Source organism: Leishmania braziliensis, chromosome 28 (genome assembly GCF_000002845.2).
Source record: "Leishmania braziliensis MHOM/BR/75/M2904 complete genome, chromosome 28".
NCBI classification, from domain to species: Eukaryota; Euglenozoa; class Kinetoplastea; order Trypanosomatida; family Trypanosomatidae; genus Leishmania; species Leishmania braziliensis.
In genome coordinates this window covers 530,020-557,684 of record NC_009320.2, presented here as the reverse complement: position 1 = coordinate 557,684, position 27,665 = coordinate 530,020, and the positions used below count along the sequence as shown (strand labels likewise).

The 27,665-nt window shown below is 55.4% G+C and overlaps 6 protein-coding genes across 6 annotated transcripts; all 6 read right to left on the bottom strand.

The window, feature by feature from the left end:
* Nucleotides 1–3: 3 nt before the first annotated feature.
* LBRM_28_1580 (putative DNA polymerase kappa) lies at nucleotides 4–980 on the bottom strand (the record flags this gene model as incomplete). Its single annotated transcript, XM_001566138.2, has 1 exon — nucleotides 4–980. A coding segment is annotated over one exon (977 nt), but the record flags the coding sequence as incomplete, so codon positions are not given.
* A 2,117-nt stretch (nucleotides 981–3,097) lies between these two features.
* On the bottom strand, nucleotides 3,098–5,362 carry LBRM_28_1570 (putative DNA polymerase kappa; the record flags this gene model as incomplete). Its single annotated transcript, XM_001566137.1, has 1 exon — nucleotides 3,098–5,362. One exon carries the CDS (start codon nucleotides 5,360–5,362, stop codon nucleotides 3,098–3,100), a length of 2,265 nt encoding a protein of 754 aa, XP_001566187.1.
* Nucleotides 5,363–8,835: 3,473 nt separating this feature from the next.
* LBRM_28_1560 (hypothetical protein) lies at nucleotides 8,836–10,029 on the bottom strand (the record flags this gene model as incomplete). Its single annotated transcript, XM_001566136.1, has 1 exon — nucleotides 8,836–10,029. One exon carries the CDS (start codon nucleotides 10,027–10,029, stop codon nucleotides 8,836–8,838), a length of 1,194 nt encoding a protein of 397 aa, XP_001566186.1.
* A 6,834-nt stretch (nucleotides 10,030–16,863) lies between these two features.
* On the bottom strand, nucleotides 16,864–18,471 carry LBRM_28_1550 (amastin-like protein; the record flags this gene model as incomplete). The annotated part of the gene is made up of 1 exon (XM_003723148.1): nucleotides 16,864–18,471. One exon carries the CDS (start codon nucleotides 18,469–18,471, stop codon nucleotides 16,864–16,866), a length of 1,608 nt encoding a protein of 535 aa, XP_003723196.1.
* Nucleotides 18,472–20,710: 2,239 nt separating this feature from the next.
* On the bottom strand, nucleotides 20,711–21,739 carry LBRM_28_1540 (conserved hypothetical protein; the record flags this gene model as incomplete). Its single annotated transcript, XM_001566135.1, has 1 exon — nucleotides 20,711–21,739. One exon carries the CDS (start codon nucleotides 21,737–21,739, stop codon nucleotides 20,711–20,713), a length of 1,029 nt encoding a protein of 342 aa, XP_001566185.1.
* Nucleotides 21,740–23,652: 1,913 nt separating this feature from the next.
* On the bottom strand, nucleotides 23,653–24,789 carry LBRM_28_1530 (conserved hypothetical protein; the record flags this gene model as incomplete). Its single annotated transcript, XM_001566134.1, has 1 exon — nucleotides 23,653–24,789. One exon carries the CDS (start codon nucleotides 24,787–24,789, stop codon nucleotides 23,653–23,655), a length of 1,137 nt encoding a protein of 378 aa, XP_001566184.1.
* Between the last annotated feature and the right edge of the window lie 2,876 nt (nucleotides 24,790–27,665).

The following is a 27,665-nucleotide window of genomic DNA, read 5'->3' as shown; positions in this document are numbered from 1 at the left end:
AAGACCTCGTCGCGGAAGTCGTGGGCAATGTCGGATGCCGACACGGCCGGGAACTCCTGCAGGTATTTGGTCACGTCCATCGTCAACTCATCGAGGCCGACGCTGACGAACTGCGCATCGTAGCGGGAGGCAATACTGTGCACCCGCGCCGCTTCTCGCTGGTAGGCTGGGAAGTCATTCGGCACTATGATGAGCTCGGGGCAGAGTTTCTTGCCAATAAAGCCGGGCATCCCAGACCGCACGCCGTACTGCCGCGCAATGTAGTTCGTTGTGGAGAGCATCTGCTGAGAACCGACACCGAAAGGCTTTTCCCTCAGCGACGGTGTCTTCTTCTCCTCCACCGCGGCGTAGAACATGTCCATATCAATGTGGATGTACCGGCGCCGAAGATCACGCGTCGCCTCGAGTTCGTCCACCATGGTGTCTACCATGGCCTTGATCTTCTGCTTCTCGGCTGTGCTGATAGAGTCGAATGACTTGGCCTTCTCTTGTAGCTCTTCGGCCTTGCGACGCCGCGTCTCCTCGAGCCGCTGCTCCTTTTGGTAGAAAGCGGACCCCTTCGACGCCTCTTCAATGACGTGCTCGACGTAGTCTTTATTCACCTGCTGAAGCCCAGCTTTCGAGGCATCAAAGTTCAGCTTGCCGGCGCTGCGGTGGTCTTGGTGCTGCGCACCGTTCATGCCGGTGTGAGTCTGCAGATTATGCGAGTCCTGCGGCGCGGCGTGAGCGTGCGCCTCGAGGGCGGCGCTGTCCGCCTCGAAATCCGCCGCGTGCGAGTTGCTGTAGTGGTCTCGTGCGGCAGGAGACATACTGGGGCTTACGTGCCAGGCAGCGGATGGTGTGACCACGGTCGCGGCGGTAGCCGCTGACGGCTTCTTCGCAGCAACAGGGTGAAGATCCCGCTTCTCAGTCTGCTTGCTCGCCCGCGCAAGACCTTTTGAGCTCACCGTGGAGGCAACAAACCGAGAGAGCCGAAGCATGGTGAGCCAGCGCAGGAGAAAGCACAAGAGAGAGAGGTGTGCCTTGCACGTTGTCAAGAAGGGGGCTTCACCATAGGACACGGAACAGACCAACACCCCGTGATCAAAGGAAAAAGGCTGTACTTTGTGTGCGTCCTCTGCGATGTGTGTGTGTGTGTGTTGAGGGAAAAGAGGAAGCGAAAGAAAAGTGCAAATCCAAAGACAGAGGCTTGACAACAGCGCTCGGGGAAAGGGGCGGGCCAGCTGTATCACTCTATGGAGGTATGAACGACAACGGGGAGGAGAGGTAGGTAGTATTTCCGCTGTCTCTCTAGATGGGAAAAGCCAGAGAAAAGGAAATAACGGCACGTGATGCGGAGAGGAAGATGCAGCGCGAAAGTGGTGGCCAAAGGTATGGGGGGCGCGGTATGGGTGGGGTGGGGTGGGGGAAGCTGAGACAGCAGAAAAAACCCCTCGGGAGGACCAGCAGGACGCCGCGGCTGTGTTGCCGGGCACACAAAAACCCGGACGCGGTGGGCAGATTGCGCGAGAGCAAAAGGGAAGGGGGTACAGAGAGAGAGAGAGCTGCAGGTGAGGGAGGAGGCAAGACATTATGAAAGAAAAAATTAACGCAGTGCAACTGAGGTAGTCACGCATGCAGTGAGAATGAGTGTCGCTCACACCTCTCTATCTTCGTGGGTAATTTACACATGCGGCCGAGACGTAGTGCTTACGCGACTGCTGCTTCTGCTCATCGGTTTCTTATTTCCAACGTGGCATTACACCGCTGATGAAGGGGCGAAACTTTCGTGCGTGGTATCTCATGGTCCAGTACCCCTCCCCCTCTCCCACGCTCTCTGGGGAGGACCCAGGCAGCCCCCCCTCCCCCCACCCCTGCCAATGCCGCACCACTTCTGGTCGTGACAGGGTCAGGCGCCTACGACGTGGGGAGGCCAGAGCGATGAATCGCTGCTGATGTCCAGCGGTGAGGTCCCGGATGGCGTGGGGTCGGAGCGACCTGCGACCGTGGACCGATTTGTGTCTCCGCCCATATTACCAGCAGCGTGTCCGCGTCGCTCGAGCGCATCTCACCCGGTCCTCGCTGCCTGCTGTTGGGGGTGCCTGAGCCACCCCGAGGGGGATGCCCCCCTCCCCCAGGTGGCGACCGGCACCACGGGAGCGGCTGTGAGGCGGGGTGAGCAGCGGTGGGTGGGTAGAGCGTGTAGCCGAGGCCGTGCTGGGATGACTGGGTCGGTGCACGGCTGGACCGCGTGCCTACCGCTGCCTCGCACCAGCCGGTGGGGCCCGTGAAAGACCGGGGTGGGGGGTGGAATGGAGGGCAACTGGCAGTCGTTACTTCCGCTCCTTCCACAGACCGAGCTGCGCGAATAGGGGTGCGGTTGCTGACATGCTTGCTGTGTATAAACGCGTGATTCGGAGACTGCTAGGGAGGGAGGAAGGGTCTCGCTGCCGATGTGGTACATGTATTTTGCCCGCAAAGCACGGGGAAGCTCAAGTACATGGTGCAGCACGCCTCAGTAGGGAGAGAGAGCGAGGAATGCATGAAGCGGCACAGATCGATCTGTAACGTATGAGGATGTGTGTCGAGGGCGTGAGCACCTTTGCGCCTTCTTTAGCACTCCCGAGAGCTACGACAACGTGCACACCATGATCTCCCTTCCCAAGAGGTGACGTGGGGGATGAACGAGGGACCAAATACCTACGATAAATCTACGCTGGAGTAGTCAGAGTCCCTGATGCTGCCGGTATGCCACAACCCCTTCAACTCTTTCATCCTTGTTGGCATCCAGTAACAACTCCGTCATCTCACAGTGCTGCGCAGCACTGTGAGATGACGCACAGATGCCGCTATGAAGATGCCTGAACGGTGTGTTTTTCATTTTGCTTGGTCCACCAATTACACTCGTCTGATTCGCGCCATGCAAGCAACAGCGAGACACACCAAGGCTAAGGAAAGGCGCGTGAGACACCCAGAGAGAGAGGGTGGTGACGGTCACACGCACACGCACACAAGAGACGTGGCCTGCCCATTCGCACATTGAGAGGAAAAAAAAAGGAGGTTGCGCGTTGCCTGTTTTGCCTCATCCCAGGCACAGAAGTCGAGGAACAGGACGCCATCATTCCACGATGACCACGTCGTCATCAGCGCTGCCGTCGCTACCGACCTCTTCGTCGTGCGCCTTCTTCTGCTCCTTTGCGGCTGGGGCGGTACAAAGACCAGGGTGCGGGGACGGTGCGGCGCAGCTCACCATGGGGCCGTTCACCTCCTCCACATCCGTTAGCTGGCTTTCGGAGGAGACGACGAGTACGGCACCGTCTTCGTCGCCGTTGTTGCTGAGGTCGGCAGAGCTATCGTTCCCTTCACCGCTGCGGCTGGTGTCACGGTAGCGCTTTCGCAGAGCCAAGAGCTGCTGCTGCTGCTTCTGCGGTGTATGCCGCATCGGATGCGCTGCGCTCGCCGACTGGCGAGCGAAAAAGTGACTCAGTGTGGGCTGCGTTGACTCTGCCTCGGCGGTTGACTTTACCGTCAGAATGATCGCGCCGCCTGCGCCGCTGTTTTGGGGTCGCCGCCTGAGCTTTTCCAGCCGTATGCCGAGCAGCCGAAACTTGGCAAAGTCGTCCACAACTGGCAAGAGTAAGTCGTCGAGGGCCCGTCGTAGGACTTCGTAGTCGTCTGTGTACAAGTTAAGCGACTTGCTGTGCTGCTTCACATGGAAGCTGCGGTGCTTCAGCTTGAGCACCACCTGAGAGCAGAGGAGGTCTTCCGCTACGAGGGTCTCGTGTGACTGACGCAGGTTCATGTGCGCGATCGCCTGCAACTCCATGCGATTTTTCAGCTTGTAGAAGGTGCGCTCTTGACCTACTGATTTTCGTCTCCAGTCGTCCTCGTTCGACTCTCCGTCCAATGCGGCAACCGTCTTGGTGGTCGTTCCGGCTGATGAAGGTGGCGCGGCCTCCAGCGAGTCGTACATGCCACCGACGCCCATGGCCGAGGCAAGAAGAAATTCGTACGTCTTTCGCGTCAGAATGTAGAAGAGTCGATGCCGCTGCTGGTATACTTCACCGAGTGTATGTATCCCAAGCCCGGCAAGGATGCTCTCCCGCGACTTGCCGATGCCGGGCACACGGCGGACGGGGATGCTGGCGAGGTAGTCCATCACGGCTTCGCGGCTGAAGAGGCGAACTGCGAACTGCCCGTTCGGCTTTTTATAGTCGGACGCCATTTTCGCCAGCGTCGGCGTCGGCGCGATCCCGGCGCTGGCGGTCAGCCCGGTTACCTCGGCGACGCGCCGTCGGCACTCCTCGATGATCCTTTCGGCAACGTCAAAGCGCTCCGCGTGCGTTGTGGCGTCCATGTGATGCTGCGCGAGGTAGTCATCGAGGCGCATCATGATCTCATCCATGCCGAGCACTTGTGCGGCGGGGTCGTAGTTTCGCACTACGCCCTTGAACTTGGCGGACTCGACTCGGCACGCTGCAAAGTCGGTGGGCACAATAACAAGTTGAGGGCACAGTCGCATGCCAATAAAGCCGGGCATCCCAGACCGCACGCCGTACTGCCGGGCAAGGTAGTTTGTTGTGGAGAGCATTGCCATGCTGCCGACCCCAAGTGGCACCTCTGCGTACTGTGGGTTCTTTTTCATCTCAACAGCGGCGTAGAACATGTCCATGTCTACGTGGACATATATGGAGTCGAAGCTGCGATACATCTCAAAGCTGGCCTCGAGGTCTGCCACGTCGCGCTGCAGCTGGCGGAATACGTCAGGTTGACCACACACATTCCCTTCGTATTGCCGTGTCTTCACCAGGAGTCCTTCAATCTGCCGCTTCCGCCGTTGTGCCTTGCGTTCCTCGTTAATGTAAAAGTCAGAGTTCTTGGAGAGCGCCGTGATGAGGGCCTCCGTCTTCGCCTTGTCAACAGCGTGAAGGCCGGCCTTCGTGTTGTCGAAGAAAACTACTTTAGGCACCGCTGTGCCACCGACGCTGGATGTATTCGCGTAGAGGAAGCCGCGCGAGGATTCATCCGCAGCCACGGAGCACGAGGGGCTGCTGCCCAACGTTGGCGCTGAGCTCGGAACGCTCTTATAGGTGTTATGTGAGCTACCACCGCTGCCACTGCTGCTGTTCAAGTTCTCGTGATTGTCACTACTGATCTGCATGCCGCGGACAGGGGTATGCACGGTAGAGGGCGTTGGCGATGTCGTGCGAGTCACTACCTGGATGGGGAACACCGGTGGCAGCGGGGAGAGCGTTCGCGGTGGCACAGTCGGTGGAGTGATGGCGGTGCGGCAAGTGATGAGCGAGAGGCGCTGCCCACCTGCTGTCCTCACATCCGAAGGGGATGAGCGTACCGGCGCGCTTGAGTCACGCTCCGCACTCATGCGTTGCTTTGAGGTTGGTAAGCGGAGAGCTGTATAAGACTGTCTGCCTATCCTTTATTCTACCGCCTCTGCCCGTATACGCTTCCACACGAGGGTGGTAAGGGCAGGGTAAAGGGCGGAAGCGGTGCTGCGTGTCACAGGATAGAAAACAAAAGGGCAGGGTAAAGGGCGGAGGAAAAAGGAGAGTACGAGCTGCGAGGAGGACACGGGCACCAAATGCCCGGTGACTCTGTCCTGCGCCGTGGGGCACGAGTTCCACTCGTCGCATTGCTCTGGAGAAGCGTAACAACAACAACAAACACTCTCTTCAGTGCGAGCGCCAAACAGTTACGCGTCACCCCCAGAAGCAAGAGAGCCATATCAACTCTGTCTCGGTATTCGGTCAAAAAAAAAGTGGACGCCTCTACCTCTGGGCGCGCACACTCACACGCATGGCCTCAAAGAGGATCGACGTTGCAGGGATGGGAAGAATCTTATTCGCTGAGGTGAGTGTGCGTTGCTTCCATTGTTGATTCTCTCGTGAGGCGATGTTTGCTGACACACACGCACACGCACACGCACACGCCCACCCACACCCACACCCACACACCTATGTCTCACTCACCTCTGAGCGTCAAGCCTTTCGGAGGAAGAGAGTGACGCACGTCTGTTGCATGTGCACCTCGTCCCACTCGCGTACATGCTGAGGATCAGGGGGAGAGAACATTGACGCACGCAGGAGAGAAGGGAGGGGTGCGGAGAGAGAACGGGGAAAAAAAGACGCGCAAGTGGAGCCGCAAATACGCACACACGCGCGACCCCACAGTGTCACCCGCAGCAGAGAGACGTAAAATAAAGCGAAATCACAGCGACAAGCACGAAGCCAAGAGCACAGCAACAAGGAGCCGCCCAGCACATGGCGCACCACAGTGAAACGAGTCGAGCGACAGCCACCACTACCGAGCAAAAGAGCGAAAGAAGCAAAACAAAACAAAACAAACGTACAACAGAAACAACAACAACAACCGAGGTCAGATCGAACGAAGAGCCCAAACACACGGAAAGAAAAAAACACATCAAAGGGAAGCCTGAAGTAAGTCCGTATCGGTATTCCTGCACAACGAGAAGGCCACGACAACCGCCGATAAACACAGCACAAGGGGAAGCACAAAACAAACGAAAAAGAGCCCTCACCGACTCTGTGGGTGTCCTTTGGGCAAAGAGAGGTAGAAAAAAAAGGAGTTAGGGAGACGCCATGGGCGGTGATGACGGAGGGATGGTGGTGGTGAGCGAGAGTCGGAGAAAGAGAGAGGCTGAGGAGGAGCAAACAAAAGAAAACAAAGCGTCACAACAGTGAGGGGCCACGGACCAAAAGCTGCAAGAAAAAGACACAGTTATATAGATAGATGTAGATATTTAGTGGGTTGTCGTTTTATTTCTTGTCCTTGGGGGTCCTATTCCTCGCCGCTCGATCTCGAGCTGTCACGTTCCCATACTTTCACAGCGACACCGGAGAAGAGCAAGAAAGCAAGACGGTAACGGGAGAAAAAGTTGATCAGCACCAAACGTCGTCGACACAAACCCAAGAAGCAGAGAAGGAGATGAGAAACGGCAACTGAGCGGAGAGTTCTCCAGCTCCACAGGGTCACGCAAGGGCCAAATAGCTCGAGCTGCTTCTGCTTTCCACACGTACGCGCACGCGCATACACAGGCACCCCAGCAGAAAAAAAAAGGAAGAACAATACGGCTTCTCCTATGACACGCGCTCCCGCCAACATTCACGAGAAAAAAATGCGATGCATTCTAATCGCCGTGAAAGAAAAGGAGAACAAGACCAACCGATACGGAGGGGGGGGACGATGACAGAAGGATTGTGGGGTACACACACACACACACACACAAGGAGTAGCTCAGACAAAGCGCAAGAACAGAAGTCAAACAAAATGGAAAGAGAGGGCGTTGGCATGTTTTTCTCCTCTTTCCTTCCTGACGTTGGCTAACAGAGAGAGACACACACACACCTACAAGTTCCAGAGGAGCGCTGACGACAAAACAGTGTTGTAGGAGGCAAACGAGACAGCGCTGGATGCGCATGTTTGCGTGCTCGAACGTGAATTCGTCAAATACAAGCCATGCGTCTAGAGGCCAGTGCTTGTTTCTGCTTGTGTGTGCGTGGCACCACTCCCCGGTGAGTGTAGAGGGAGAGATGGAAGGGGAGTGACGAGATAAAACTGAAGCACGGAAAGTGTTTCTTTTTTTTTTTTCAGCGTATTACTCGGCCACAGGCAAGTAAGACATGAATACAACCAGTGCTCAGATACCTGTGTTGCACTGCGGCTATGCCCAGGAACCGAGCTCACCAGCGCTGTCTGGCGCCGCTTAGCCCATTGCAGTTTCATTGCACACACACAGCGCAGGTTTTATATCCCGTATTACGCTGGACATCACCGTCACGCAGCAATGGCCGTCGTGCGATGCGCATACGAGCTGAAATGTTGGGATGATGCGTAGTGAGGTGGTACGAACGTCATCTCAGCTACACTTCTCTTCAGCACAGCGCTAGCCCAGACACCCTCCCTTCACCAGACACCAAGAGTCTGCACAGCAGAACGCGAGGCCAGGCTTGCAGTCTTTTGGCTTCTCCACAAGCAGCGGGCACTAGACCCTGGTACCACGTGCTGAGGTGGTCGGCACCATCAGGGGAGAAGAAAAAAGAAAGTAAAAAAGGAACACACACACACACAAAAAAAAAAAATAGCATACTTACACGGCAGAGTCGTGTCGTCATGCATGGCACGCACACACGTGCGGAGGCGAAGACGCCGAAAAGAACATGAAAGACCGCAGACACATCGAGATGTGGGGATTCAAACGCGCGTGGGAGAAGAAATGGGTGACCCGAGAATCGAAGAAAAGGAGAGCGACCACACTTACCAGTAAAACACGAACTCGCAATGTAGACGAGCAATCATGGGAGAACACGGGGAGAGCGAGCGGATCAAGGGAAGAGGAGAAGGTGAGAGCGGGAGAGAGAGGGTGATGAGTGTTTGAGCGCTTCTTTAGTACAGCTGATGAAACACAAAGAAAAGATGGGGGAGTGGGGTGGAGTGGAGTGGAGTCGAAGGGAAATACGCCCAAGAAAACGCAAGACAAGTATGCACAAACACACGTGCAGGCGTCACTACGCTGTTTCGAGAGGGAAACACATAGTGGAGCAAAGCGCCAACGCATACATGCGCACAGACACGCCAATTGAAAAAAAAAAAGAACAGCCGGGGGCACTGCAGAGGTAATCACAGGAGAGCACAGGAGAGGTGAGCTGTGCTAGGGGGTGAAAGCCAGGGAGAAGAGCAAACAGAGGACAGAGAACGCACCCAGAAGGGTTGCTTCGGGGAAGCTGGGAGAGGGAGAGCCAAGAGTCACAGCAGGGTTGTAAAACAAGAGAAAACATCGCCCCAGTAAAGACATCGGATGGTCTTTGTGTTAATGCTGTTTCATTGTGTGCTATTCAGCGTACGCTTTAGCGGGCTCATGGGTTGAATAGGCTGCCGCTGCACCCCTGTCGGCGAGTAGGCGTAGGGATTGTTTCGTGTCACGCCACCAGGCCTTGGGGATGTGTCTGTTTCGGGTGCCACAGCTGGGAAACTGCTTCCGGATAAATAGTTCTGGTGCGGGCTGGCAGGCGCTTCTCTTCCTTCTCCGCTGCCGCTGTTGCTGCTCGCTTCAAGCCGCATCCCTGCCCGGTACACTGACATTGGGTGTGGACCCAGGGAGGAAGGGCTGTGAGGTCTACTGAGTAGCACCATGTCCTCGGCAGTGACGGAGTGGCAGTTCTCCATGGTGCTGTCATCGCTACCATTCGGCAGATAGTCTGGAAGCTGCAGGGAAGGTGACGGGTTGGCACCGAGCCCACAGAACGCCCGAGCACCGAGTGAGGTGCCAGGGCTGAATTGCGGACCAACGGAAGGGCTCGAGAGAGCGAGTTTTGTCGTCACGGCCTGCGCCAGGCTCTCGAAAAAGGCGGAGCTGCGCTGGACAGAGGCAGAGTTCGAAGGGGAGCTCAGCGGAGAGGCGAAGGATTCCGCGTTACTGCGCGCGCTTCCACCTCCGCTCTTCATTATCAGCGGCCGCGGAGACGACCGCAATAGTGTACTTGTCAGTCCAGTGCGTGGACTATGCGCCGGAGACTGGGCCATAAAGGCGCTGTTATGCAGCGCCAGGTCTGCCAGCGGAGTTAGCGGGCGCTGGATCGGGGTTCGCGGGCGCGTTGGCGTGACGACATGATGAATCGGCCCAGGGTGGTAGAAACGGCACGAGCTGCCGCGATTGCAGCTGCCGTTCATGAAGTGCCGACAAACATTCTTCTTGCCGTTAGGGTAGCCGTGCGGGTTATACAGCTGGCTTGCACTTTTGTGCCTGGCACTGAAGGTTGATCCACATTGGTGGGGCCCGCTGGTGCCCGGTGGCCCTTGGTTTTTGCGGTGCCCATCTGCCCTAGCATATGTTCCACATTCGACAGCGTCGAGGTCTTCGCTGGCGATGATGTTGCCCGACGTGAGGTACGGTGCATGGGTAAACAGACGCGGACCGGCTGTAAGGTTTGTCGGCAACCGTAGCATAGGCGATGATTTCGTGTGGGTGTCAGGTCCCATCGCTGCCTGGGAGAAGAGGCCTTGTACGGGGTGCATTCGTTTGTTCTCTCAGAGAGGATTCGGCAGAGTAAGTGGTGGCTGGAGCGGCCGAGGAGTGCAGAGGATTGGCGGGGAGGAGGGGGGCGGCGGCGGGAGAAGAAGAGCGACAGCGATGCAACATCCACACAGTCACACAGTCACGGGCAAAAGCAAAACAAAACTAAGACGTGCACGCGGAGAGACGTTGTGCAACTAAACAGGTGCGCTCTGCAGGAATCACACGAGCAGACAAAGCGAATAATAATAATAATAAAAGAAGGCTGCGGGAGAAGGAGGAGGAGGAGGGGAGGGGGGGGGGTAACGGAGCTGAAGAACCTGGCGAAGCGTAGAAGAAGACACTCTCCCCACAAGAAAAAAAAAATAGAGTCGTGATGACTACGTGAAAGAAGTTGTGCTGGGGCGAGACGGATGGGGGGAGGGAGGGGACGAAGTGCACACGTACACGAGATGAGCGAGTGCCTTGAAAAGAAAAAAAGGGAGAAGAGAGAGATGACAGAGGCAAGAGACGAATCGTGGCGGGGAGAGAAGAGAAAGGCAGATGAAAGAAAAGCGCTACCGTAGCTTAGACGATACACGCCAGCACCCAAGCACGGTGGGGCTCACAGGAATACGCACAACACCACGAAAGAAAAAAAAAGAATATGCCCCACAGAGCTAAACGCGAGCAATGTCTGAGCTTACTGCTACAAAAAAAGGGGGTGTGGGTGGGGGGAAGAGAGGAGAGATGAAGACAGAGAGTGTGTGAGAGAGAGAGATCCTACAGCTTGCCTGGAAAGAACCCCAAAGGACAACCAACAACAGCAAACCAACTGGAGGGACTTCTTTTCCCCTTTTCCCTTTAACCTCTCAAGATAAAAGGACTAGAGAGGAGAGAAGAAGAGAGCAGGTGGATAAGACACGCAGGCACAGAAATACACTGATACCTGGAGAATCAAGGGAGACGGAGAGAGGGAGAAAGAAAAAATCGTCAAGCAGAAGGTCGTACACAACGCCTGTGGGCACCCGAGGAACGGTGCCAACCAAGAAAAGAATAAATGTCAATGTGCCACGCAATGCTGCCAAACACCCCAGCACACACGGGCCCCGGTTCACAAAAGTAGAAGACGATGAAGGAAAGAGAGAGGAGGGGGAGATGAGACAAGAGCTCAGCAGGGCCTGCGCACTACAAGAGACTCCTTAAGGCAGACACACGGACAAGAAGAGGTTCCACCGCTGGCGCATAGACAAACGAAGAGAGTCCAAAAAAGTGCCTGTTGATTTGAAGGCTGAGGAAGGAGAACGGCGCAAACCTCGCAGCGAAAACCTCCAAAAGACACACACACACACACACACACACACACACACACGAAAAAACAGTAGCGAAAAATGTTGCCAACTTTATTTTGCAAAGTACGATCGTTCTTCTTTGCGTTATTTCAAGAATGCACTGCCTGCAGATACACACACAGACCGACAGACTAACACATGCAGCTCAACAAAGGTGACACTCCCACTTGCGGAGACGCGCGCTCTGCAACGGCGACAGAGAGAGATTGAAAGGAAGGAAGCACAAGTGTGCTGACTTCCCTTCTTCTTTCTACTGTTTTTCTTTTTTTTTGTCAACAAGAGCGATCACCTTACTGATTAGGACGGTATTGCGAATGGGGCTTGTTTGAAGTCTGGGAGAGGGAGGAAGTGGGAGGGAGGGGGCGGGGTAAAGGGCGGAGAGAGCACGGAAGGAGGACGACGAGAAGGGGGGGGTTATTCCCTTTTATATATTTTTTCGTTTGACCTCTCGATGTGCGCTGCGCTTGTGCGCTGACGCTACAAAAAAGCGAGCGAAGCGTCTTGAAAAGGAGAGAGGGACGAGACACCGGCCACTATACGTACACAGGCAGCTCAGCAGCCACGAGTCGAACCGACGAGAGCACACAGCCTAGAGGAGGAGGGGGAAGTAAGGAAGAAACAGAGAGAAATGAATGCGATTTGCCGATAACAATAAAAAGAAGGCGAGGAATCCGCACAGGATAACGGACAGAGAAGGAGGGACTCAACACGAAGGTAGAAATCCGCCAAAAGAGGGACAAGAGAGAATAGAGAGAGGGAGAGACGCAGAGGGAGATGCCCTTGGCGAGTCTCTTTCAGAAGCCAAGAGAAAAAAAAAGTTGCCAAAAGTCTTCGTTGAGTTCCCGAAGACGCCCACCAGAGGCGGCGTTTCTCACAAGGGACAAACTGAGAGGTGCACTTCAGTGAGAGGAGCGGAAACGAAGAGCAAAAAAGGGGGCAAAAAAGAGGGGATCAGACGAGGAGCGGGGGAGGAGAGGCGTGCCTCACAGATGGTACCTCGTTGGGAGTGGAAAAAATTTCACTCACCTCGTGTGGGTATGCTTTCCGACAAGGAAGCGCAACCCCAATGTCACACCGAGGGAGGACGATCTGGACTTAGGTGGGGCGAGAGGAAGACAGAGAAGAAATGCAAAAAAAGGAAAACGCACGCATAACAAGACAACGAAAACAAAAAGATACTGAATCAAGAGAAATCAAGGGGAACTACAACAATAATATGCTTCTTTACGAAGAGGGAGAAAGGGCCAGGTAGGTGGTGAGATGGGTAAATGTGCACAGAGAGAAAGAGGACGAGGTGACTGTTAGTGGTGTGTATGCATGTATGTGGAAGAAAAATACAGCGCACGAAGCAAGACCAGAGGCGATATGTCAATACAGATAACAAGAGGGGGAGGGAGAGAGGGGGGTAAATTCCAAGCAAAATGGAGAACCTACACGGGGCGAAGAGAACGGGTAGATGTTTGTATTTTTATGGAAAAGGGCAACCAACAAGAGGGAAGGGGAGGGGGGAGTACAGCAATCTCTCTCCCACTCACTGTATGTATGTATGCCAAGTAAATGCAGAACTACAGCAAGCAGCTACACCCTCTCTTACACACTCACACACACACACACAGAGACACCGACAGAGAGAGGAAAACCTAAGTCTAAGACAATATATACACACATATATATATGTGTGTGTGTGTGTGTGTGGGTAAGGAAAGGATCGATATGGAGAGAGATATGAGCTATTCGCGATCTACATACAAGCGCACAATGGGGCCAGTCGAGGAGCGTAAGCGAAGGAGACGTGATGCAAGCCTGCGCTTTTTTTTTTTGCGTGAATAAGCCTTGTCTCTCTGTTTCCTTTTCGCATCACCCGCGTGCTGGCTGAAGGAGAAGAAAGCGAAAATCAAACAAACGAGAAGAGCAGTCGAGCAATCAAGGAGGGAAAATGGAGAGAGGATAGAGAGGCGGTAGGGGGTAGTGAGTGGCCGCACAAAACCAACGAAATCAACACCCCGAGCAAATGAGAGGGGAAAAGGGGGAAAGTGAGGAACAAGAGGCGTGCGCAAGAGAGTTCGGAAGGGCAAGCGAGTGGAGAAGCGGTGCCCTTTCCGGGATGGTGATGATGGTGAAGGAGGGAGGGAGAGACAAGGGGGGGAGAGAGAGAGAGGGACGAGAGGCAAACGAAAAGCCAGAGCTGCACAGCGTATAAATGGGTGGACAATTTCAGAGCACAGCGCGAAGAGGAGAGGGAAAGAAAGACAAAAAAGGGGGATTCTGGGAAGCGTAAAACGCTGATGACGTACCTGCAAACGCCTTGGGGTGTTGAGCTAGCGTGTGTGTGCGTGGGTATACGCATGCAGACGTCTGCAGAGTTGTCGTTACACGTATGCGCGCGTCCCTAGAGCTGCTCAAAGCGAGAAAAGACGTGTACAAGAGAGAGTTGAAGTAGCACCACAGAGAGAGAGAGAGCAGTACAATGTGGTCTGGTAGTTTTCTTTCGCTTGAAGTGTCAAGAACAAGAGAGAGAAAGAGAGATGCAGAAGGCAACGTTGAAGGGAGAGGGAGGGGGAAGGTCGAAGGACGCGTCTGTGGCTGTCTGTCTATAAGGAAAAAAAAAGAAGAGTGAGCAGTGGGCGGAAGGGGGCGAAGGATAGATGAACGCAGAGTGGCGGCCAACGAAGACAAAGAACAATAACAAGAAAAAGAAAGAGATGCGAGGACCCACAGACACAACCGTGAGCAAAGGGAGAAGGACGGTGTATCCCACAGAGGTGAAAAAGGAGACCGCAAGCCAAAGAAAAAAAGAGGAAAACACACAAAAACAAGAAGCGAAAGCAGAGAATGACGTGGAGGACTAGTGAAAGGACTAACACACAAAAAAAGAGAACGAATGAAACAACTTCGAGTAATCGACAAAGTAGTGATGACTGTGGATCAAAGGCAACACACACACACACACACACACACACGCACGCACACACACACACAGGCACACACTGAGCTAATAAGAAAAGCAGGAAAAAATTTTCTGCTGCACTCACAAGCAAAAAGGAAGCAGAGGAAGAGGAGCGCGTTGCACGCACACACGTAAAGGCGACTTTCAAAGTGAGACGCCGCTTGGCAAAGAGGTGGTTGATGGGGGCGACGATGCCGTTGCTGCCAAGCGGAAAACAATGGCTGCACCCTCCCAGTGGTACGTAACGATCTGTAACGGAGAAGGCAGGCAGAGGGAGAATGAGTGAAAGGGCCAAACGTGTGGTAAAAAAAACGAGTCGGCGACGACAGGCGCTTGTGTGGAGTATATATTTCCTGACGTTGATGTGCTGTGAGTGGTGGCGATGATCCTTCTCTTGATTGCGATCTCTCTTTTCCTTCCTTCGTTTGAAGTAGCAGCTCAGAAGCGGTGACAGGAAGAAATGGCGGTGAGGGTATTTGGGTGATGGAGTGTAACGCAAGATGAACGATGTTGGGTGATGGCGGAGTGGCTGTGCTGGGAAACGTTTGCTGATCGATTTTGGAGCGAGAAACACAAAAGTGAAGGTCAGACACGCACAAGCCGATGGGCACATATGTGTGTGTGTGTGTGTGCGTGTGTGTGCGAGGGGGGGGGGAGTACAAGGGGAAGAATACACGTGTGTTTTTGTTTGTGGAAGAGGAAAGGAGGAGGGGGAGGGGGAGGGAGCAGGTACACACGAAGAGGGCGGCACAGCACCACTTGGAGGTGGTGGTGGTCGTGGTAGGAGGATGGTTAGCGACACGGCAGCAGTCGCACGACAGCACCCGTTCACAGCATGTTCCCGCATTGTCGGCGCACACTCAAAACAAACGTAGCGTACGGGGGTGACTCTGAAATCCACTCAACATTATGACACGACGAGTCTTTTCTTTTTTCTCTGCAGCTTCTGTCGTGCGCTGTAGTGTTGACGTGAGGGGAGCGAGAGGGGCAGCATATGAATACCATCAGCGATAGTGTTGAAGTGGACAAGAGAGGGCTTAGGGGGGGGGGGTAGGGGCAGCTGCAATACTCAAACCCGCCCTTGAGGCACCTGGCGCCGCCTCTAAGGCAGAGAGCGAGAGAGGCATTCAAAGCCAACTAGGAGGATTTCGTCTCCTCGGAGTTAAGGGTCGCATCGACTCCCTGTGCCTCATCGGCTGAACCATCGAGCACGGTGCTAGAAGCGCTGGACACACGCCATCACAAGAGCGCTTCCACAGCGACTCTGTTGTGCTCAGTGCCACACCATTTCTTCAGGACAACACGTGGCGAGACGCGGCATCTATATCAAATGGCCTCTATTGTGCATCACTCTTCAAGAGAGTTTCCCCTCCTCACCGATCCCCCTCCACCCATACACACAAACATACACCCACAAAGACCGCATACGTACCCATCTACCAGCGGGTAAGCTTGCTCATGAACAATAGGCCATCCGAGTAGTAGTGACATCTAACAGAGGAGGTATTCTTTGGATGGGCATCTCCATAGTCTACCACAGAGCAATGAGCTCAATGTCTCATTCCACCCCCCACCCCGGCCTTTCACAGGCCCCACCGGCTGGTGCGAAGCAGCGGTAGGCACGCGGTCCAGCCGTGCGCCGACCCAGTCATCCCAGCACGGCCTCGGCTACACGCTCTACCCACCCACCGTTGCTCACCCCGCCTCACAGCCGCTCCCGTGGTGCCGGTCGCCACCTGGGGGAGGGGGGCATCCCCCTCGGGGTGGCTCAGGCACCCCCAACAGCAGGCAGCGAGGACCGGGTGAGATGCGCTTGAGCGACGCGGACACGCTGCTGGTAATATGGGCGGAGACACAAATCGGTCCACGGTCGCAGGTCGCTCCGACCCCACGCCATCCGGGACCTCACCGCTGGACATCAGCAGCGATTCATCGCTCTGGCCTCCCCACGTCGTAGGCGCCTGACCCTGTCACGACCAGAAGTGGTGCGGCATTGGCAGGGGTGGGGGGAGGGGGGGCTGCCTGGGTCCTCCCCAGAGAGAGTGGGAGAGGGGGAGGGGTACTGGACCATGAGATACCACGCACGGCAGTTTCGCCCCTTCATCAGGGGACAATACCATCACACTGAAAGTCTAAAGCAATAGCAAGAGAAGACAAAAAGAGGTAGTGGGTTCACAGTAGGTGCCGCATACAGGTCCATTTGCCAACAGCACACACAGGAGCACACATGCGACACGCGAGGCGCAAAATACAAGAGTGCTATGAAGGCGAGGTAGACAACAAAATAAAAGTTGGTAACAGGTGAACAAGAAAACCAGGAGAACCCCGAGAAGCTGGGCTGAGCAGTGCGAAGGCCAATACAGTACGGGTCACAGTACACCCAGGTAAGAGACGGATGCTGACAGACTGGTGCGTGACGGGAAGAAGAAAGAACATAGGAGCCACCTGAGAGGGATAGAGACATGAAGCCTCTGGCACAGACACACGTGCAGATACGAACCCAAGGAAGCGCTGCTCGGGCGCTCGCCATCCGTGCTACTTCGTCACCCTTAGCGGCGTTACAGATGATAGTCCACGGTAATGGTGGGAGCGGCGAGGACGAGTGTGACGCCGATAATATTCATCACCCATGACGAGAGGTTGAGCCCAAAGCCGACTCCGTATGCAAGCTCCCCTACGGGGCAGTAGTTAGCGTTGTAGATTCTTGCCACCACCGCCCAGGAGATCAGCTGTGCGACGACTGTGACACACCCGAGGGCACTGACGACCATGCGAGACTTGAGCGAGATGGTATGTGGCGACTCCTTCAGACAAAAGACTACGATGATGACAGCTATGAAATTCACCAGGTACACAACAAGCGTGATAATGGAGAAGGCAGCGCCAGCGCCGAGGTGGTGACGGATACCGGCACAGGGGTAAAGCCGTCGCGTGATGGTATAGGAGGAGCTATCGCAGTTGTTTTTGTAGCCCCAGTACGTTAAGCAAGCGTTGTTCACGATGTCGAGCTGCGATGTGAGGATCGACACAACCACCAGCACGACTGACAAGAAGAGCACGACGAGGTAGACAGCGATGTGAATATCGGTCACCATAAGGTACGCAAAGTACCTCTCCACCACGTTTGGCGGCATCATCTCACCCCTCTTGACCGCGGCCCCGGTAGTGCGGCTGCCCTGATAGTCAGCGAAGGCTGGGTTGAGGCGGGGGAAGATGTAATAGGTGCAGGGGAAGTCATCATCTGCGTTGTCGTCGCTGTTTGGGACCTGCCGAAGGCCGGCGTGTGCGCCACAGTGAGCCGTATATTCCGGGCGTCGGTAGCCTATCTGCGCCGCCGTTGCCTGATTCATCGACACGGGTGTGTACTGTTCCTGCATCTCGTAGTTCTCGGAATCGTCAGAGCGATACTGGGTGCTGTAGCGCTCTCCGCGGTTTTCCATGGTGCTGAGAGGCACCACCTCTCTTCTCTTCTTCTCACGGTACTGCGCAGAAGGAGTACCTTCAGCACCCATGACAGCAGTACCGCCGCTGCCTTTTTTCCCATGCGAGTTATATACGTCTGGGGAAGAGTAGCGACGATCCTTCCGGAAGCTCGCCTTACCGGCATCAGCTTTGCGAGGACCTATGACGTCCTCGACCTCCTCTCGCCATTCCTGTCGATGCGATAGAGCTGTCGGCGTACTGTACGCAGAGTCGTTACCAAGCGCAGACCTCTTCGGCGACGAGGTGCCGGGCTGAGTGGATGCGGGCTGCTGGTGCGCTCGCATGATTGCCGAGGGGGATTTCACTTGCACTAGAGCCTGCGCCGGTGGCGGCGTTGACGGTGCAACTCGGGGAGATTGCTTCGGAGTCAGTGAGATGGACACGCGTGCTACCATAGTGACCTGTTCTGCATCTCCGCCAGCACTCTCCGGCTCCGCCAGGTGCTGGAATCCAGACGCTAGCTTGAGCGCAAAGGCGTTTGTGTCACCATCACTGTGAACCTCATGAGCAGAAGTTGTTGCGAACGTAGTGACACCACGCAGTGCAGGGTCAACGTGCTGCGCTGAGTACGTCTGGGGCAGCACATTTACCTTGTCCTGCATGGCCTTATCATCGCTGAGGTCCTCCTCGGAAAAGGAGGAGATGTCATCAAACATCTTCTTTACTCGGGCAACTTGGGACATTTTGCTCCCTGCGTGAGTGTGCGTGTGTGTGTGTGTGTGTGTGGTCAGGGGTGCGTTTTTTTTTCCGCGAGTAGTGGTGAAACCTGTGCCGTGGGCAAAGTCCGAAGTACACCTCACGAGCGCAACTGGTTGCTAGAACGCTAGTGATGAGCAGGGGATCAGAGAACAACACACAAAAAAACAAACAGACGCAAAGGAAAAGGGGAGATTCAACCAAGAGAGAGAGCGATTCAAGGGGGGGGGACAGGAGAAGAAAATGTATTCATCACAGAGACGCCGATCGCAGGGATTTCTTTCCGTCGCTGCACGGCGTAGCGGAAGTAAGCGCACCTCGTACGCGGCTATGTTCGCCAAGGTGTTTTTCTCCCGCGCTTTTACGCGTTGGGGTGTGTACAAGTCTCGCCTCGTCCCTTGTTCCTTGACCTGCAGCGCATGGAGGCTCCATCCCAGGAAGTTATGCGGAGGAGGGGGAGGGATGGGCGAGAAGGTGTTAGTGGCGGCCCACAAGACAGTGATGCAGCAACAACAAAAACACAGCAGCATGGACATGAAGGGATGTGGCACAGAGTGGCGAGGCGAGCAAAACTTGGCCCGAAACAGCCACACATTTATAGTCAAAGCACTAACGTCCTTCGGATTTATCGTAGTTCAAAGCCTCCTACCCACAGAAAAAAAAGGCCTTACCTGAGTACAACAGAAAGTGCCCCCTTCTCCCCACACCGAGGGAAACGACACTGAGACCCTCACAGCACTCACTCCTGAAAGGTGGAGGGGAATAAGAGGGAGTGGAGAGGTGGAGGGAGGTTGGAGGCACTGATGCAACTCAGAGAGGCATCTGAGGAAGTAGCACGTAAAGCGCTTCCGTGCTCCTCCTCTAGAAGAGGTTCATAGGAATCCAAGCCCAGCCATGGTGACTTGGAAACGAGGGAAGGGGGTGGGGGAACAAGAGAGAGACGAAAGCAAGCAGATGTGCAGAAATTATGCACGGGAGGGGTGTACAAGAAACTCTCTATGTGCAACTGACTGCCAGTAGCCCAAACTGTGTGCCACACAAGACTAGCACCACTTGCCGAGGACATCGATGGAGGTATGCGAATGGGGATGGTGCCGCAGAAGTGCGTGGACGGATACGATTTGCGGAAAGATAGAGGCTACTGCACTTGACTACCGTCCATGATGAGCGCTACAAAGCATTCTGGCTCTCCTTGCATCTTTGCCATCGCGCACGTGGATGCCCACCGTATCATCAAAAAAAAAAAACAAAGCATCACAACTCACGCAGAAAGCAGTTCCCATGATGCACAGCAACTCATACCCATGCGGCAGCCCTCGCAGTCATCTTAAGCTTCCTATCGAAAGTCCGTTGCCTTGACAGGGAGCTGTAGCCACGGCAGCATGGAGAAAACATGGAGCAGGGCAACTTCCACGAGAGGGAAAGGGCGCCGCCTAAAACTACACAGGAAAATGAAGTGACATCTAACAGAGGAGGTATTCTTTTGATGAGCATCTCCATAGTCTACCACAGAGCAATGAGCTCAATGTCTCATTCCACCCCCCACCCCGGCCTTTCACGGGCCCCACCGGCTGGTGCGAAGCAGCGGTAGACACGCGGTCCAGCCGTGCGCCGACCCAGTCATCCCAGCACGGCCTCGGCTACACGCTCTACCCACCCACCGCTGCTCACCCCGCCTCACAGCCGCTCCCGTGGTGCCGGTCGCCACCTGGGGGAGGGGGGCATCCCCCTCGGGGTGGCTCAGGCACCCCCAACAGCAGGCAGCGAGGGCCGGGTGAGATGCGCTCGAGGAGGAAGTGAGCCAGCCCCAGGTCAGGGCCCACTGAGGCCCTGTACCTTGCCTGCATCCCACGCCTCGCAGACACACACGCTAGGGCTCACTCGGTACGGCACCCCGCCCTCTGACCCCTCCCTGGTCCTCCGACCTCTGGGCGCCTTGGCCGTGCGCGATACGCCAGGCTAGCATTGTGGGGCCTGTGTTTCCGGACGGCGTTGCGGCCTGGGGAGGGGAGGGGAGGCTGCAGTCACAGACACCCGACGTGGAACGCCCGCGCAGTGCGAGCGAGGTGTGTGCGTAGTCCAATGGCAGCGTTCACAGTATAGGGAAAGTCGCTGAGAGGAGAATTATGAAGTAATGGTAATGCAGTCTTGTCTTCTCTGTCTCATGACTGTGGCTGCGGGACTGGAAAAGTGTCCCCGCTGTAGCGTTTGTTTCTCATTCATTCCTCACACCAGCGCAACAAAGATGACGTACATAATGAGCTCTGCCAACCACCCGGTGAGTCCCAGTCCAAAGCCGACGCCGTACGTTGCATCGGTAGACCAGTGATAGATGTCGTTGCAATACTGCTGTGTGTTGATGTCGGTAATGATAGCCCAGCAGATAAGCTCACAGACCAAACCGAGGGCAACGACAATCATCATCAGTTTCTTGAGATTTCCTGCGTCATACACGGCCTCATTCGCCTGTTTCGTGTTATGTGCACCACCATTGTTAAAGTTGGCTTCCCCTGCAATGGACTCCGCATCGTCCACGTTCACGTAACGACACTGGTGGCGGGCCTCTCGATCGGCCTCGCGGAAGCGGATGCACAGCAACCACGATGTCACCACTGTCACTGTCGATGCCAGAATGGAGAGAATGGCGAAGGCCGAACCGGTATGCATATTGCTGCGCAGCCGGGTGCAGTTCATGAGGAGGGCTGTGCGGCGTGTGTAGCTCACGGTGTCGCAGTTCTCCTTGTACCCCCAGAAGGTGTAGCAGCTGCCGCCGACTAGGTCGATCTGCGACAGTGTCGCAGAGAGAATCACGAAGAGGAGATGAACCCACGAAACACAGAAAAAGAGCGCGATGGCGACGCGCTGGCTGTCTTTTCCAGCCACCACATCGGTCACCGCACGCACACGCGCCGCAGGAGCTTCCCAGGCAGCGTTCATCATTGCCCACGCCTTCTCCTTGCCACGTGTCACACGGCTTTTTTTCTGCGCCGTTTCCCCTCCCTCGTCCTGCTGATTCTCCACCGCTGCGCTGCGATTCACTGAGGCCGGTGACTGCTGTAGGCCGCGCGTGCGGATGCCCTGCTCCTTATTGGGTGTCACTGGGCCCCCAACGATAGCAGCCCCTCGCTGCTGATGTGGCAATACTTCAGACACCATATCTGAGTAGGAGCCGGAGCTGCCTGTGTAGCTTTCACTGTCGCTGTCCAGCTGACCCTGCTGGTGTCCCTGCGGGACGTTGTTGCCACGACCCAGCATGATCAAACAAGTGTTCTGGAGTTGTATGGTAATCTAAAGTCACCACTGTGCGAGTGTATGAATAGCAGCGAGTCTTTCGTTTCTATGGAATGACGGAGAGCGTGTCTTTTGAGCTCACGAGCACGTTTTTCTTTCCTTTCTAAGATGTACAGGAAGCAAAGCTTGGGGAGGGGGGAGGGAGAAGAGTGGGGAGTGGGGAGGGGAGGAAGATGGAGTTGTGCCACTGGGACACAAAGGAAAGACTAAATAAAAGATCAAAGCAGGCAAGGGATTCACTGTAGAGGGCAGATCCTTGTGTAGAGCGGGTTGTATGGGCGCTAATGGCGGCGGACGCGAAGGAGGAGCGAATGATATTGTCGACAGAGAGAAATGAATAGCTTACTAGGCACCGCAGTCGTCGTTTGTGAATGGTCCCTCATCGCTCCGCTGACCATGCGTGAGCGGCATAGGCGACAGAGAGAGAGAGAGAGAGGGATCGCAGTAGGGGGGAATAACTGCCTTGTCACTACGCATGCCTTCCAGAACAGAGAGCTTTGCTCAACATGGCAGATGCTGTTTACAAATCACTTGCTGGCGCCCCTCTTTTCTCTTTCTCTTCTCCGCCTTCTTTAACCTCGTTGGTGTCAGTGTCCCGCTTTACGTGTAACCAAGCGCAGGAGAGCAGGAGGCAGAATGAGACGCCGGTCGAGTTCGCCTGGCGAGGGAGGGGAAAGCAGGCGAGCATAGAGTCCAGCACCAGTCATGTGGAGTAAGCCGGCGTCCAAGCGAATAAACACAGGTAGACAGCAAGGCACAAAGCAGACAGTCACCCCCGAAGCAACAACAGGAAGAAAACAACCGCATCCCCTTCCGTACAAAATGATCAACAGAGCGCTTGACTGCGTCCGTGCACGACACTCCTGCACCGACGCAGTCAAGCATGAGGAGTGATAGAGAGTACCTCATCGGGGTTGAACCCATTACAGTAAGAACAGGGGCAGAACTACAAAGGTCACGGCCTAGAAAGAAAGCCCAGCGAAGGTGTCAGACAAATCCTCTGGTCAGACAACCCAACTCCGAGGGCTACTTCTTTCTCCACGTAGATGTCGCCACCACACCGGGCCGCTAGAGCTCGACGCCTAGCAACGTACACACGCACCTCCCGCAAAGTAAGCGAGAGCCCAGAAATAAATCCAGGATCCACTACTGTGGCTTCCCCAAGAATGACCAGCAGAGAGCGCTTAACAACTTGCTCGTCAAAACAGCCGCTAAGACACAACAGAGCTGCACATGCCTGCCCCCGCTCAGACTTTTCCTCTTCCGCGCGTTCCTCCGCCACGAACCAGTCCTCACCTGAACGCGTACAACCGCAGCTCACCCGCACCCTTGTGCTGCCCTGCGGCGTAGCCCTGGCCCCCCAGGACGAGCCGTCCTGCCGTCGCAGCGGGCCATGCGCCTAACGCGCCCCGCCCCGCCCTTGCCTTGCCCCTCCTTCGGCTGCGTGCTGCGCGATCGGCGCCAGGCGGCGTCGGCTGGGCTGCACGCCTCGAGGAGGGAGAGAGAGTCAGCAGCACCAACCACACGTGCTCTGCTGCACCTGAGCGGGCCCAGCTGCCCTCGCAGCAGGTCAGGCCCCAGCCTCGTGCTCGCTCCTGACTTGATGTCTGTCCCTGCTGCGTGCGTGCAACGGAGCGCTTCAGTCGGTGGCGGCGTCGCGCATTAAATACACAAGTGCGCGGTCCCCCTCAAAAAAGGAAAGAGTAACGAGGAGAGAGAAGCGGTGACAACGGCGAAGATAAGCAAAACGGCAGGGGATGTAAATCTGACGCGAGAAGTTCTTTGAAGGCCGCACAACAGGGGAAGGGTGTGATAGACTGTGATGCAGCGTTCTTCGTTGAGCTTCATTGTCTTCTCAGCTTGTTGTCTTTCCTAGTCTACGGGTCCAGTGAAATCTGAAGGATCTCACGGAGCTTCACCGCCACACCGTTTTCCTCGTTGCTGCCGATGACTTCACAATTCGACAGCGCCTTCTTGAGTCGCTCGTGCGCGTTCTTCATGATGCAACCCTTGCCGACTGTCTTCAGCATAGCCTCGTCATTCATGCTGTCCCCAAATGCAATGATGTCTTTCAGCATCGGCGGCCGCGTATTGTGATGCCCTTGCGCGCTTTCCGAGGAGAGCAGCTTCACTATCTCCTGTAGCGCACTTGCTTTGGAAATGTTGCCAGGCATCACGTCAAGGCACCGCGTCGAGGAGAGCGCAACCGAGACACGGTCACCAAATTGTTGACGAATGCTTCGCTCCATTTCGTCGAGGATGCTGGGGTCCGAGCAGCGGAAGCAGACCTTGCCAACCCCCTCGAGAGGAAAGCTGTTGAAGACGCTGGCGCTGGCGCTCTCCGGATCTTCAGAGTCGAAAGGAACCAGGAAAGGGCGCACTCCAAACTTCTTCTCGATATCCGGCAGCGGCATGAACAGGGCCGTGAGGAACCACTCGTCCGTCGTGTAGGCTGAGGTGGAGACGATGTCTTCTGGATTCTTGTCACCGCCTTTCATCAGCCCATTTGCTGCCGCTTCCATAGAGCCGCTCACATGCGGCGAATATCCTACACTGGGCTTGACGGCCTTGGGCCCGTGACGGGATGTGTATGGCAGCCCGTAGTGCTGGTAGAGCGCGTTTACTATGTCTGGGTCGAGATCGTGCGACACGATCAGCTTTCCCTTCGTATCATGAATGCGCGCACCATTCGACGTGACGAGAAAGAGACTAGGTTGAGTGCTGTCAGCCGCCACGTACTTACCAGTGCCTCGATTGTCCCCCTCGCCGCAGGGGTGCGACTTGACGGATCTTCTGTACTCGCTGGAGCGCTTTGCAAAGTACGTGGAGAGCTCCTCGCGTGCCTTATGCACACTGAGGTAGTGACGCCCTGTCGCGAAGATAAACTGAACATCGTAGTGCAGGAAGAGCTGGAAAAGCGTCTCCATTGTGTACTCCGTGATTTCATGGTCTGAGTTCAGCACCGTCCCATCCATGTCAGAGGCGACAATGCGGAAGGGGGCAGATTGGCACATTACTCTGTGCCCTGTTTGCGGGAGGTGGTGTTGATGATTCTTGGTAGCAACGTTAGGCCCATGCGTGTTTTAGTCGCCTTATGATAGCGTACAGCAAATGCTTGGTGTGGCGTGAGGATTTAGGATTACTGACTAGTGAGCAACGCCTTTCTGCGGGAAAGAAGGGGAGAGAGAGAGAGTCAGCATCAGCGACAGTCAGAGAGGGCTCACTACACCGAAGTCGATAAGTTTTGGCAATGCGCACCTGCACCTGCACCTTCTTTTATTTTCCTTTTATGATTTGTCCTTTCAAATTATCCTCAATTTCGCGGCTCCCTTCATAGGCGTCTGTTGTCTACTTTGGCTGCAGCATTATGCGCCTTTATCCGCTTTCCGGTGATGCGTGTCGCTGTAACTACATAAAAAACAGCAGGAGAGGAAGGCAGAGAGGGAGGCCTGACATTTCAGCGGCGTCCGCACGGGCCAATCCGAATAGCTTTGCCGGATTTAGCTGGCGTTCTTTTTCTTCGTTCCTCACTATGTGCCACCGCTAGGTGTTTGCAGGATGAGTGAGAGGAAGTGAAGGGAGAGAGTTAGAGAATGTGCGCCTAAGTTGATCCGAGCTGTATTGCATGCAAAGGGGCACTTGAGCTTGAGGTCTGCGTGCGCACCTGAGTGCGGCAGAATCAGTGCGCAGTAGCTGCAGGAGGGGTCCTATCTCTACACATATGTGCGAGTAAGACCGACTAAGAGGAGAGGGGCTGGGGGTTAGTGAAGGACAGACAGTAAATGGGTCGTGAGGGGGTGGAGAGAGATAGAAAATAGGTGATTGAATGATTGTCAAGAGTAAAGGAGAAGTCATGCAAGTATCGAAAGAGAGAGAGAGAGAGACAGGGACGCGATAGTGCAAGAAGAATATGAATGGAGGGGTAGAGATTATCGGGTCATGTTTGCTAACACTTACTACTCAGGTCAATAGCACTCCTGGTGGCAGTGGCCTGTCAGAGCGATCGCGACGAGAGAGACAGAGAAATCCCTCATGGCACGTGGAGGGGGAGAAGGGGAAGAAGCGAAACGAGAACAGTACCCATAATAGGCAGAGTTGAGAAGTGTTCTCCGTCGAGGGCTGTTTAGTCTTCCTTCCAGGCTGTTACTTGCTTCTACGTGCGCCGATCCTACATGTTTTGATTTTTGTTTTTAATCCGATTCCTTTGCTCCCGCTGATGACACGCTCGCGCGAGGGCATCCATTCCCACCCCCAATGCCACTCCAATGAATAGGCAAGGCTTTAGAGACCGAAAGAAAGAAAGGACGTACGAGCACATAGGCCTGCACCGTTTTTTTTTTTTTTGCGGGGGGGGGGAAGTGGGTGACGGCGCGACACAGAGAGAAACAACGAAAATGCACTTACGCGCCTACAGAGCAAAACAAAGCAGACACACACACACACACACACACAAAGAGGCTTGACTTTTGCGCACGTTGCATTTGCCTCTATTCAGGCAGGCCTGAGAGCCCGGGTGATTGACAGCAGCGGGAAGAAGGGCGGCAAAGGCGTCTCTGTCCATCTCCCGATAATCGGTGCGTCACTGCGAATACGAGCTTCAGTGAGATGGGCCCTATACAAGGATCTCCCCGAGAGACCTCTACAGCCACCACATTTCTGCTTCTCTGCCTCTGCGCGGCTCCCCCTTGCCGATTTCCTCCTCGCAAAATGCGATCCGGCGTGGAGGGGCGTGGCATCATTACTGCGTTCACTCCATTTTTTCTATTTGGGGTCCTTTCGTGTTGTCCATTTCCACACATCACGGGCACTTGTGCGCGCTGTTCCTGCTCCGCGTCTAGGCCTGATAATTTATACTTGCTGAACGACATCTACCAGCGCAGCCCGAGCACAGTCCAGCGAGGTAGTCAAGAGAGCATATATGACAGAGAATCAATGGAAAGAAACAAAAAAGAGGGGGAGGAAAAGGATGGACATCCTGCGCTGCACCACCTCGTCTCCCTTGGAGGGTGAGAGAGGGCAGTCAAGCTAGCGTGAACTAAAATAAACCCCTTTGGCGTACAGAGGAACCCCCCTCCCCCCACGAATCTCTGGTAGAGCAAAAGTACCACACCACTGACACACTTTGGTGTACTCCCTCTCTCCCACGAACCAGTCCTCACCTGAACGCGCACAACCGCAGCTCACCCGCACTATTGAGTCGCGCTGCGGCGTAGCCCTGGCCCCCAGGACGAGCCGTCCTGCCGTCGCAGCGGGCCATGCGCCTAACGCGCCCCGCCCCGCCCTTGCCTTGCCCCTCCTTCGGCTGCGTGCTGCGCGATCGGCGCCAGGCGGCGTCGGCTGGGCTGCACGCCTCGAGGAGGGGGAGAGAGTCAGCAGCACCAACCACACGTGCTCTGCTGCACCTGAGCGGGCCCAGCTGCCCTCGCAGCAGGTCAAGCCACCAGCCTCGTGCTCGCTCCTGACTTGATGTCTGTCCCTGCTGCGTGCGTGCAACGGAGCGCTTCAGTCGGTGGCGGCGTCGCGAACCAGGAAGTGGGCGCTTAGTTTTAGGGATCACTCAGGCCAGCGGCATCCAGCGCTGTGCAGTGTTTTGCCTTGCAGAAAGCCAAGTGTAGGGTCCGTTCTAGAGCCACCTTCTCTGTGGAAGCTGCAAGGAATACATCGTCGGCCGCCGTTGATGACGTGAAGCAGTCCAGCTATCTTGTTGAGCTTCACACGAAGTTTCCCTGGTGCTAAGGTGAAGGGACGTGGGTGGAGGACTAGGTGGTTGAAGGGGGAAAAGGGGACATGATTTAGTGGGCACAAAATCCAATGAAGCGAACTATTCCAGGTACAAAGACGCGCAGCAGGGGTCAGGGAGGAGAAGGAGGCGGTGGTGGTGAAGGGGTAA